This window comes from Bactrocera tryoni, chromosome 2 (assembly GCF_016617805.1).
Source record: "Bactrocera tryoni isolate S06 chromosome 2, CSIRO_BtryS06_freeze2, whole genome shotgun sequence".
Lineage (NCBI taxonomy): Eukaryota > Metazoa > Arthropoda > Insecta > Diptera > Tephritidae > Bactrocera > Bactrocera tryoni.
Genome location: NC_052500.1, coordinates 11,762,512 through 11,776,037, shown reverse-complemented (window position 1 = coordinate 11,776,037; position 13,526 = coordinate 11,762,512). Strand labels below are relative to the sequence as shown.

Genomic DNA, 13,526 nt, shown 5'->3' with positions numbered 1-13,526 from the left:
TCTGACGCACCTATTCTGAACATCATCCAAATAAATATTCATAATTCTTAAGTATTTAAAATTTTAAGTATTCTGAGTACTAGTTTCATTTCTCTAATACCATACATTAAGATATAAAGTATATACATTTACCTGTATATAAGTTCAGCGTGAGTAACTCAGTAGATTTACCTGGCCTTTTCCGTATGTATACACGCGAACTAGTCCTCAGTTTCTGAGATATCAACCTGAAATTTCGCACACGCCCTTTTCTACCATAGAAAATTCTCATTTCTCGAAACCATCGTTATCGGACGACTATAACATATAGCTGTCATACAAACTGAACAATCAGAATCAAGTGCTTGTATGGAAAAAATGTTCATTTGACCAGATATCTTCTCCAAATTCAACAGAGATTATTGTATAAGGCAATAATGCAATCTGAAAAGAAATCGTTTAGATCGCAACACTATAGCATATAGCTGTCTTAGAAACTGACCAATCGTGCGCAAGTCCTTGTATGGAAAACTTTTTTTATTTGACACACTATCTTCACGAAATTCGACACAGATTATTATTTAGTATATCGCTATAACATCCAAAGGAATTGTTCAGATTGAACTACTTTAGCATATAGCTGCAATAAGATAATGTTATTTTTATACTCCTTAGTGCTCTAAATTATGCACCTGTGAAGGGTATTATTACTTCTATGCAGCTTAAATTAGCGTTTTTTTTATAATAAATCCAAATCTAGGTAGATATTTGCCATGCCAATATTTTCAGCGATGTACTTGTAAATCTTATAGCTTATACTTGTATTGAGACCACATCATATATTACAACAATCTTCAAAATAGTAAAAGCTGTAAGATTCCATAATTATTCAGCCACATTCATTCAGTAAAACTATCATAAATTTTCAGTTGCTTTATCAAAGAATATTATAATAATTATTTATTGCCTACTCACCGATTTTTTAAATTATTGCTGAAAGCATAATTTTATCATATCTCCCATAATTTGTTGCCAACTTGAAAACACTACTGCGATCACAATTAAATAATTGGCCAATAACCACCTTAAACGCATTAAAAAATATCTACAATCAACATTACGCACTGAGCAGCTTTCTGTGCATTCAGCAATTGGAATGGCCACCACTGCGTATGAGCAACCTTAATTAAGTATTATCCACTGTAAGCACTATTCATGCCCACAACTGCATTTATGCGCACATAATTGAATTATTTGCATATTTTTACACACACACATAAACACACGCGCATACATGCACACTCGTTAAACGCTCTAACAACTATAGTTTTATTATGAGTTTATAATGGCAATTGCGGTTTGCATTAAAAATAAGAGAACAAAAGCCCGCTCGCCTTTTCTGCATACAATTTATGTTCATGTGGCATGTGCATTTGTGCTGTGCGCTTGTGTTGCTGCATATAATAAGTTAATTTTCATTTAAATGGCTGTTATATGTACATATATGTGTACTGTGTGGTTAGTTTGTGTGTGTGTGTCCTTGAATGTGAGTAGATGCAATTTCTCTTTTATGCACACCTTTGTAATTATGGTAATGAATAGGTGTGCTTTAATTTTATGCTGGATATGCACGTTTTGATTATGACCACCACATACGTGTCCATGTGCGTGTGCGCTTGCCGAGGCATGAAAATATCACATAAATATTTGTATAGAAAGCAACTGGAAATTATGCGTGATATGTTGTAGAGACCACAGGTTTAATTTACTCGTTTGTTATGACGTTACTGCCCAAGTAATGAAGACTTGGATGAAAAGTGAAGGTTTATTTGTAGAAATTATAATTTTTTTATATATCAAATAATAATTTGCTGGTACAGTTGTATATTATATCCTCATTGTAAACTTTACAAAAAAAAATATTTAAAAAAATAATTAAATTTAAGGTTGAGGTCGAAGTTAATCTTAAGTATATCATCAATATCCTTTGCGACAGAACGGGGAAGTTCTCAGTTAGATTTCGGAAAGTAAATAGGTTCAGACGCCCTTTGCTCTAGGTCCGAGTAGAAAATTGCCTTTTGAGGAAACTTGAGAAACGCTGCTACGAAGAGGTTGCCTAAGCAGACAACATTTGGTGAAAAAAAAATTCTGAACACCATTTACGTTCTACCGTAAGGATATCAAGTGTGCAGAGAGAAATGGATTATCCATTTTCATTTCAAAATAATACTGAGCAAGTTTTATTTTTTCGAGGGTACAAAATTCCGGATGTTACATTACTCTTGTTGGGAGGTTCTATTCTTCAATCGGTGAACATGGTGGAAGCAATTGAAAAGAGGTGCGGCCTCTCATCGAATTGGTGTTATGCCTCTATGAAACCGTAGTTAAGCCAATAATATTTTGAAATAGTCGTTATCTGTTAGAATGCATTAAGAACCAATGCACTCAATGCTATAATACACCTTATACCTATAAATATTGCTGGTAAGCTGCTATTAGACTTAGGGAAACTATGAGTGGTTCCGGGCAGCGACATACTGAAATTAATTGTATCGCAAACCTTCTCCTGGCGGTTCCTTCCGTGCTCAAATACCTGCTAGTGATTTGTGCAAAGACGTTGGAGAAGATGTGTACTGAGATTATTTTGGTGCCTTTTATCGGAATCTCTTCATCATTTCTGGTATCAGACAAAATTGATGAGCTGGCTATGGATCCCCCCGAAATAAATGTCTTTGATTATGGTTTTCATTACCTCGCGGTAATCCTCATCGTATTTATTTCAATAATTCTCACCGGTTATCAGTGGTTCTCAGATCTCAGATCAGATGCATCTCTATCAAGTTCTGATTTCATGTCTCTGATTTTCACCGACTATGTATCGATGAACTTCGACTCTCCCAAATTCCCGCTAGCTATAATTTTCACTGCTTTTTTTATATAAAAAAAATCTACGGATATTTAATTTTGTTTATTTTTTTCTTTCTATTTTACCTAATAAATAACCTATAAAATTTTTGTGAGATGGCAACTCTGTTTCGTATACATAGTATGAAAACAACACTATTTGATAGATGACAAGACTATTTCGGTTTAATATAATTTTTCTTTAATTTCTTATCGTTTTTGCCAACATATTTTTGTTTACTTAAAATAACTTGGCAACTCTGTTATATACATATATACTGATGTATATCTTTTACTAAATTTTAACACGTTGATTTATTTGCTTAGTTATGTTATGTGTGTATGTAAAAATATCTTTTTCGGATTTTGACACCAGTGTCGAAACATCTGGCAGCTCTAATTCGAAATAAGGCAGAGTTCAAACGCAATTGACGCAGAAATACTTGGAATTGTTATATTTGTAAAACATAAGTAGTAGCTTACCAAGCATTAATTTTTCTCGGCACTGTATGTGAATGGAATAACTGTAAATACCATATTGATGAAGCTGACTCGCTTAGTTAGGGCAATGGCGAAAACCAGTCGAATCGCGCAATGTGCAAGCATTTCGACAGTCATACCCACACACATACAAATCCACACAAAACCGCATTGGCGAGCGAACTGCAACGTATTTATAAGCACGCATACATTTATAGTATATACTATATACATATATATATGTTGTGATATTTCAATGTACATATGTGTATGTATGTATTTACAGTTGTGCTTAAATACTAGTGCCTTACAGCACATGTAACTGCCAGCATTGCGGTTGACAAGCGACCATTTATCGTTGACTCCTTGACATGCATGTGCTCGCCCCCTGCATACATGTTGCTCAAACGCGTACATATGTTATGTGTATGTGTGTGCATGCGTGCCACATGAAGTGCACTCGTCAGCTGCCGACATTTTGCCGCAAATAATTCAACAAAAACAAGCATTTATTATGTTTAGCTCGAATGCAACCGCTCTTTCATGTTATTTCATTTTATTCCATTTTGTTTTATCTTTTGCAGTGCATTTGCTGCTCGTGCCGGCATCGTGACTACCACCAGCGCATATGTGAGTGCGTGTGTGTGCGTGAAAGTGCAACGTTGCTGCCAGAATATCCGTTATGCTGACAATGCAATTTGCGCAAAGACTGTTTGTGCACAAATAAGCTCTAAAATCTTTGTTGTGATAAATAATAATAATATTATTATTACCCGATGCGAGATTATATGAAATATTTTGAGAGCTGTGTAAATAAAGTGAGAGTGTTGTGAGTTTTATTTACGAGTAAATAAATATAAAACGAGTGCTTTGTGGAATTGTTGTTGGCACACAACAACTGTACAACGTAAGCGGGTAGAAAAGCTCTTAGCAACATGTTGACAACACATCATTTGCCACATTTGCATCATCATCGTGGCAGCACAGCAGTGGAGTTTCATACAGTCACAAATCCGAGTACGGTGAGTACTGAGTGTAATTAATTTTTGTTTTTAATAAATAAAAAATTTATTAGTTTTTATAACATTTTGTTTGACTTTGGGGAGATTTCGCATAGAGAGTAGGTCGGTTGCAGTAGATTTGATATGGAAATACTGGGCCATATATAACTTCAAAGCTTGAAAATCTGAGCTGGACCAAAAAGTTTATATTGACCGAAGCTATTGCCAGCTCGTAGTTGTATTATTGGTAGTTGTATCACTTCGAATTGACAAGAGCTTCGATCAAGATAAAATTTTCGATCCAGTTCAGATTTTCAAGCCTTGAAGTTCGACGCTCAAATTTTCAGATTTTTTAAATCATAACAATTTTGTGTAACAAGACACAAGGAAATTAGTTTTAGTCAATATTTTGCCTGGTGTAGGCCGAAGTTTTCTTATTCAGTACTCAAGATAATTCCGGCCGAATGGCAGGATCATTCCATTAAACACTTTTTTATAACCGACGGACGGCTGTTTTTATTTACGGGAACTAGTCCCCCAATTATTGAGATATCGGTCCGAAATTTTGCACACATCTTTTCTCCCCGAGGGGCTGCTTAGTTGTCGGAACCGTCGAAATTGAACGACTATAGCATATAGCTGTCATACAAACTGAATAATTGGAATCAAGTGCTTGTATGGAAAACTTTTGCATTTAAAAATCTTCACGAAATTTACTACAAATTATGTGTGATCCATTTCGAAGATCCCTTTTTCTTAAAAAAAAAACACATAAACTTCAAATTTTATAAGAAATTTATTTTTTGAAAATTATCTTTTTCAGTTGTTGGCCGTGGTTAAGTCTCAGATGGTAACTAGCGAGTGACATGCGTGATGCTTTGCTCCAAGTCCTAAATCGAAGCGGAATTTTTTGCATTGACTTTAGACTTTACAAATCCCCACAGGAAGTCTAATGGGAAATGGCGTCGTCTTGTTGAAAGCAAATGTCGCCGAGATAACGATCTCAATATTCGGTTACCCTGGCACGATGACGGTCGCCATTGCCTGTTACGTTCTCACCTTTATCATTTCTGAATAAATATGGACCAATGATTCCACCGGCTTACAACTCACACTAAAACGTTGTTTTTTTTTAATCACTTCAGGTTGCTCTTCGTTCCAAATACGGCAACTTTAATTGTTTACATACCCATTGATTGAGGCCTAATCGCTGAACAACATTTGGCTCAAAAATATAGGATTTTCTTGGAACTTTTCAAAAGCTCATAGAGCGAAGCGATGTCACTTGTGACCGTCGAGCGACTTCAGCGTAAATAGTATTTGGGTTTCGGTTCACCCGAAGTTAAGGTTGTTTCTTGTTTGCTCTCTTTTTTACTCCTACTCCTCTTTAATCTACTCAGCAAAGCGTCAAATGTCGATCTTCAACTGATTAGATGAAATTGGCATAACAGCATAAACCACTGACACGAAACAAATATACAAAAAGCGGTTTTCAGAACCTTCGTTCAATAAAGTTGTGGGAGAAAACCTGGGAAGTATCTTTAAACTGCGACTATTCTTCCTATCTGTTTACCCGTCAAGCCGGAAGTATGTCTCACCGCTGAATTTACGTTCTTATTTTTCTTTTTTGGCACTAAATGCGTTGGTTCGGTGTAGGAATTCGCCTTTTGCCTCTCTCCTTTGCAAATTAACGCCTGTTTTACATCCGGCCGGACAGATCCTTATGCACTTGGTCCTTCTATTTGATGCATGGGTTTTCTTGCTTCCGTTGTGTACCCATGCGTCTTGAATTGAAGAAGCTTTTCGCAGGAGCGTCATTTTCCTTGCGAACGACATGGGCCAAACCACCGCATCATAACATCACTTCTTCTTCTTTATTGGCGTAGACACCGCTTACGCGATTATAGCCGAGTTAACAACAGCGCGCCAGTCGTTTCTTCTTTTCGCTACGAGGCGCCAATTGGATATTCCAAGCGTCAAACATCACTTGGGTAAAAAAATTTTGATAATTTTACCTGTGGAATCTCTGCACTTTCGTCAAGTATGCTGAGCATAAATGTCAAACTCCTGGCATTGCTTTGCCAGCAAGTATAATAGACCTGCCTCCAAGAAATTATAATACCCCAAAGATTCGTTGTGATATCGAGATCTTTGTCGCAGCTTCAGTTGTTAATTAGAAAATCAAAAAGTGTAGCAAAACTCAAAACGGCTTACTTCAGAAAAGATGTAGTTGTAGTCCCAAAGTCCCTATTTTAAAGATTTATTTCGAGAAAATGTAAAATAGAGAAAATTTGTAGGAAGGATTCTGCTAATCTCTCTTAATCTTACATATTCTTAGCAAACATGGAAAAGGTTCGTAAAAATTTTATGAAAAAAGAGCGGAAAAAGAAAGAGCCTAGGAAAAGAGCTAAACTAATGTACTTCGGATGGAGCGTTCTTCTGAACAGATCTTCTCACAACGTACTGAGAAGAACTTCAAAGTGATCTTTATCGTTTGAGACAGTTGCAAAAGGACAAAATTTTATTCTATCACCGTGTACTAAAGAGAGCATGCACCACATATGACATGCTGCTTCCTTAACAATCGCAACTTCTGCGTCTGCTTGAGCAACACAAAAATAAACTTTTCGGCCTATAATATCTTCTCCAACACATTCTTGAAAGCACTCTCTGTTTTTTATCATTCGTTCGCAATTCGTTTAATGAAAAAATCCATACCCCAGCATTCGAGTACATTGCAATCATTTTACATTTTTAATGGCGCATAGTAAAAATATTTAAAGGAACAATTTCGCTAAAAGCACCAACCGAAACACACTCACATATACGCCCACAGCACAACCGCAGGATACAAAATATCACAAAGTTATGACATATGCCACAACCATTGCCACATTCCCAGCCGCTTCCGCTGTGACTGCTGCTTCCTTTCACGCTCTCGCAAAACAATTCAAGTCAAGCGAAGTCGCGTTAAATTCGCTACTCAATTCAGATGCCATTACCGCACATGTACTCGTATGTGCTCGTAAGAAATGTTTACGCCGCACATTTGTCGCAATAAAAATTCAAGAATTCGCAAGTCTGCGGCAGTGGCAAGCATCCTAAGTGGAAGATCCACTGGGGCATGCGTTTATCATTGACATTTTAGCTGAGTAAATGGTAATCGATAAAGAGTCTTACAGTTGTCAGGCGTTGTGCTTCCTCAGCTTTGTGTTGATTGACAAGCCTTCAATTGGAATGACAGCTCTGAGTGCTGCTGTTGCTAACAAAAATCGAACAAAGTAAGCAATTCCAAAATGGAGAGAAGTACAAAAACTGCTCCATAAAATGGCGGCGAAACAATCGAATTGTAAATATTTGTATGTGGTAAAAAACCAAAAAAGCAAACATCAAAGTAAAAAGGTAGGTGGTGGAGCCCACCAGAAAAAGCAAAAAGCGAACATGAAAAAATTTAAAATAAAAGTACCGAAATCTGTCGATAAACGCCTACATGCAAATAATGGCGTACAGTATGTCAGTGTTGTCATTAAACTCGGCATTCTTTCTTACAAATCCACATAACATATGTATGTATGTATTTATTAAGGGGATATCATACTTACATACATATGTACATATGTGTATCTAGACATTTTTGCTTTCTACTCAATTTGCACCGCACAGTGGTCTAAATAAAAGAAAATAAGGACATTAATATAAATTATTATTTATTATTATATTATTTCGTTTATTTTCTTATCCTTATCTGTATCCTTATCCTTATTCTTTTATCCTCTTCTATAACCTTAAACTCATACTTATCGTTTTTGTTATCCTTATCCTTGTCTTCATCTTTAGACTTGTCCTTATTCTTATCCTCATTCATATCCTTAACCTTATCCTCATCCTTATTCTTATCCTTATCCTTATTCTTATCTTTATCCTTATCCGTATCCTTATTCTTATCCTTATCCTCATCCTCATCCTTATCCTTATCCTTATCCTTATCCATATTATTAACCTTATCATAATCCTTTTCCGTATCCTTAACCATATCCGTTTCTTTATCCTCATCCTTGTTTTTATTCTTAAACTTATACTTATCTTTTTCCTTTTTATTTATCCTTATCCTTATTATTTTCCTTATCCTTAGCCATATCCATTTTGTTATCCTTATCCATACTCTTATCCTTTATCTTATCTCTAACTATATTCGTATTCTTAATTTTTTCCTCATCCTTTTTCTTGCTTTATCTTACGCGTCATCCTTATTTGGATATCTATCCTTATCCGTTATCCTTGTTTCTATATTTATCTCACTCTATCTTTAACCTTACCTTAAGCCTTATCTTTATCCTTGTTCTTATCTTTATGCATATCCTTATCCGTACCTTATTCGTGTCACTATCTTCATTCTCTCAACCTTTTCTTACTCTTTATCCTCATTCATTGTTTTATCCTTATTAGAAGGATACATACTTTCTCTTATTATCCTTATATCCTTATCCGTATCCATTAACTTATCTTTATCCCTAACCATATGCCTATTATTTTTTCATTCCTGCTTTTATTTTTATCCTTACCTTTATATATATTAACCCTTATCCTTGTTCTTATCCTTATCCATAACCTTATTCCTATCCTTTTCCCACCATCAGCCTTATTCTTTCATTTATTCTTGCCTCATCCATAATTTTATCCCTATCGCTGTCCCCATCTTTATCCAGAACCCTTTTCGTTTTCGTATACTTATACTTTCCTTTTCCTTATCCTTATCCATAACCTTTTTCGTATTCCTAGCCCTATCTTAACTCTCAACTATATCCCTGCCATTGTCCTCATCTTTATCTTCATCTCTTTCTTTTTTTTTTCAAAATTTTCGTATTTTATCCCACTGTTCGGCATATTTGCCAACATTGAAAACTTTTCATCTTTCATTGCTGCAATGTCTTCAATTTACTGCTGCAAACAAGCTACACGTCGTCACAGCATCCTAACGAACGAACGACGGATGAGCGAGCGCGTACGACCAAAGCATTCAAAAGTCATTCAAAGCCCATAAAATAAGGGACCATACGCTAGGCAGCGCAACAAAATGGCAAATTCTGCAGCCAAATGACAGGATGTACGATGAGTGGTTGGCAGCAGACAGCAAGCAGGACGTCGGCATTTGCGAATGTCGATGGCGGTGTGCATGGAGGGAGGCATTTTTGGCATTGATGGCTGCCAGGGCTGATGAAGCGCGTAATGGTGAAGTGTCAATGAAGCAAGGGCGAGGAGTATTCAAAGTGATATAAGGGTCGCTGAATGTGTACCTAACGGATAAGGAGCTGGCGGGTGGGCTCAGTGAAGTGCGTGTGTATTCTCACTCGCCACAATTACAGCCGAATCTTATAAGCGCGCGCTGAGTCTGCTTCGCACTGTCCTGGTTCTGGTGTATGACGTGGCGAGTGTGAGGCTAAAAGTGATGAATTATTTTCGATGCAGTTTTGTGTGTGTAACTATATATATGTATATATGTGCCACCAGTTTTGATTATATTTACGCAGTGTGTCGAAGGGTGCAGCATGGGGGAGGCTTTGTTGCAAAACGGCTTTCCACTTGAAATAAGTTCAAACAAAGGAATTCCTTCCACCAAAAAGTTCCACGGAACTCTGAAGAAAACAAATATACGAAAATCAGAATGCGCAAATCCCGTTACGATGGCGGAAATTGTTGAATTTTCAAACGGAAATCTGTGGAAAACACTCGCCAAAATGAATCGCCAGCTGGTACGAGCGCTGTCGATGCTACCGGACAGCATAAAAATTAATGAGCTCGATAATGCGGCGATTTTCAGCACGCAAAGCGCGAAAACTTTAAAATTCCAACAACACAACTGTGCTCATTCATTAATATGTATTTTTTCTTGTTTTAATTTGTTTCCTTTTTGTATGCTCCTTATGCTATCAAGTGCTCGCGAGCAGCTGCTAATCGCCTCGACGCTCATGAATGCCAACTGCGACGTTGAGCGCTTTCTAAATGATTGCTCATTAATTTGCTGCGATGTCGGACGCCATCGGCGGTACCGTTATGACGCGCGACGCGCATTTGCACTGTTATTATATAAAACAGTTGAAATCCTCTTAAGTTCAAGGTTGCGCGCACTTACGTAAGCGTTTGTTTACGATTTGTAATTTTGTTAATGCTTTCACTTACACGTAATTACAAATTAATTTAACGTTTCCCGCCCATTCAATTGGAGAAACAGATTTACTTAGATTTATTGAATTATTTTGATGTAGGAAAAGTTCTCATTGGGACACTTGATGATTTCGATGATTTGTGGTATGTATCTAGGCTAAAGCATACTAAATTGAGCGATGATGCAAGTTCTTCATTCCCCTAAAGTTTTCTAAAATTTCTTAAAATGATAACATCCTCCTTTGATTCAAATTTCTGTCTGGTCAGAGAATTTTTCCAATTTTGAATAGAAGGACAAGTCACACGGAAACAAATCTTGAGATTACGGTCATAGGGACAGAAATTTGTAACTTAATTGACCATCAACGATGCAATTTGGCATCGACTCGGCCCAATAATTTGCACCATTAGAGTTTTTTGACTGCTGACCGATGCTTGTTGAGCTCGTGCTCATAGATCCAGCCCCCGTAGGAACAGAGATAGGATAATCCCTGTTCGTTCCCCATTTGACCGAATTTAGGTATGGAAGCTCTTTTCTTTACAATTTCTGATGATTACGCTATGGCCAGGCTCCCTGTCAGCGAGCTCAACGCCTGTAGCAATTCTGCTAATGGAGTGGATGCATACCTCCATAAAAGAAGCCGCCCTTCGGAGGAGTTCTTTTGTTGCTACCCTGATGGCTTCCACTTTTGCTTAAAAGAAAGTACAGTGGTCTGGTTGTATAAACAATGAGAGCTACCGACAGAAGACGCTCCCCTCCAACGTTTCCGTTGAGCTTCGATCTACCTGTAAATAGGCTCACATCGCCTCTTCTCCAGTGACCCTGCCCCAACCATCTATCTCCCGGAGATGTTAGATCCGCTGGACAGTTGTCGAATTTATAAGGTATGCAGTCGAAAGGAGATTTGGAATGTCTTTCTCTGGGTTCCTTTATGTGGTATCTGTTTACCGGGGTTCAATAGCAACCTCAGCAGAAATACATCTGCTGTCTGTGTCCACAGGTGCTATATGCGGAATGGTATTAAGTGTCATCGTTGGTGTTGTATTTAGTGTATCATTGATGCATTGATCATTAATAAACCCTAGAACCCTTGACCGTTCCAGCCGATAAGATAGTCTATGCGTTCTTCGGAACAGGGAAGCCCAGTGGATCAATGTTTTGTCAGTGCCCATTGTAAATAATAGTACAAATAATCGGGCTTATATTATAACCAGGGAGTCCGTTAACAGCGCCGGCGATTTTCTTTTGCCAATATTTTAATTATGGATTTTCCTCAACCAATAAAAAGTCTTTCATTCAAGCCCTTGCCCATTACATCTCTAAGATCTATGTAAAATTTCATTAAGACCAGTTTAGTAGTTCGTGAGAAATCTTGACAACCGACGTTGGAAACAAAGTTTCGAGAAAAACGCTTTCAAAGCTTAAAGTTACTTCATAGCTAACCTCGAGCGCGCAACTTTTCAAAGATATATCTTCAAAACTATTCCTCGGATCAACTTGAAAATTGAGGACAATATTTCTAAGAAAATAAAAAACTAACTAAGACAATAAAAAATTATAATTTTTAATGCCGGGAAACTAATGCAACTTTTTAACTAGAATTTCCGAGATGTATTTATGTTGAGTTGCACTCCTGCAGCCAATTAAATTATTCTAACCTATACCAACCTTTTGATTCTCATACAAATTCGGATAAAGTCCATTACCTAATACCACTTATACATTTGCAAGGTAACCCAATACTTAAACACTCCGAATACTTTTGCAAAATACCAATGTGTTTCTTTGGAAGCTTTAAGCTGTGAACGGCGAGCAATTTCGTGTTTGCATATGCTAGTATTTTCGTTAGTGCCACAATTTTGCTAAAAGCACGAAGCCAAATATATATGCCACCCACCAATAAGAGTGCCATACTGAGGTAAATTATATTTATTTGCATTGCAAGCATACACCTAAAGCCATATTTGCAGCAACTAACGCTGGCGGGTGTGGCTGGCAAATAATGGCGTCACATAGCACTTAGTTTGCTTTGACGCGCCAAGCGAAAGCGTTAAAAAGGCGCAACGAAGCCAGCGGATCAAAAATAAACAAGAATTTCTCTTTGTTCTGCACATAAATAAAACATTTACGTTCATGGTATATGTAATGCAATGAAAATGCAACGAATTGTAAATTAGAAAAAATACAAGTAACTGTTTGCTCAAGGAAACTCTGCAGACCCACTTTACGTATTGATAAGCACATAAAGGCTACGCCAGCCAGTGAGCTTTCGCACGCCAAACAATAGAGAATTCAGTTACAAAACAAAGAGTGTGAAAATTTCGCCGCGCTTGAGAGTTTCGCTAAAATGCCGGAAATATTGTATTAAATAAAATAAATCACAGCCAACGCAAACATTAAAAAATAAGCATTTCAATGCAACATTCCGTGGGCTGTGCGCCAAGAGCTTGCAACCGAACAGCTCCAGACATTTCGCAGCGCTTACGGCAACTATGCTTGAACGCCCGCAAAAGCTACAGTGGTGCTCACGAAAATAGTAGCACCTCATTACCAGGTTGTTCAATAAGTTTTGTTCTTTGATAAGAAAAACACAATTTTATGATTCAAAATACACTTTATTATTCAGAATAATCTACCTGAACATTAATACACTTGCTCCAACGATCCTCCAATCTGTGGATCCCATCTCTGAAGTGAGAATCCGGAAGGTCTGCAAAATACGCTTTAGCAGCTTTTACGACTTCTTCATTTGATGAAAAACGCTTGCCACGCATAAATCTTTTGAATTCTGGAAACAAATGAAAGGCGCTGGGGGACAAATCTGATGAATTTAGAGTTAATTATTTTACCAGTCTGCAAGTAATCCAAAAACAAAATTCATCTCGCATTCAAAAAAAGTGATGCCATAACCTTCTTGGCCTATTTCCGGACACGTACTTATTTCGAAGCCGAACAACTTTTTAGCCTCTTGTTTTGATTCAGGATCATGGTCAGGATCA

General features: G+C 37.2%; 1 protein-coding gene across 1 annotated transcript in view; it reads left to right on the top strand.

Moving 5' to 3' along the window:
- The first annotated feature begins 4,298 nt into the window (after positions 1-4,298).
- LOC120768631 overlaps positions 4,299-13,526 on the top strand; it is a 65,079-nt gene continuing 55,851 nt past the window's right edge. Inside the window, exon 1 of the mRNA XM_040095396.1 lies at positions 4,299-4,385. Within this exon, the coding sequence (XP_039951330.1) occupies positions 4,299-4,385 (87 nt within the window). The remainder of the gene's footprint in view (positions 4,386-13,526) is intronic.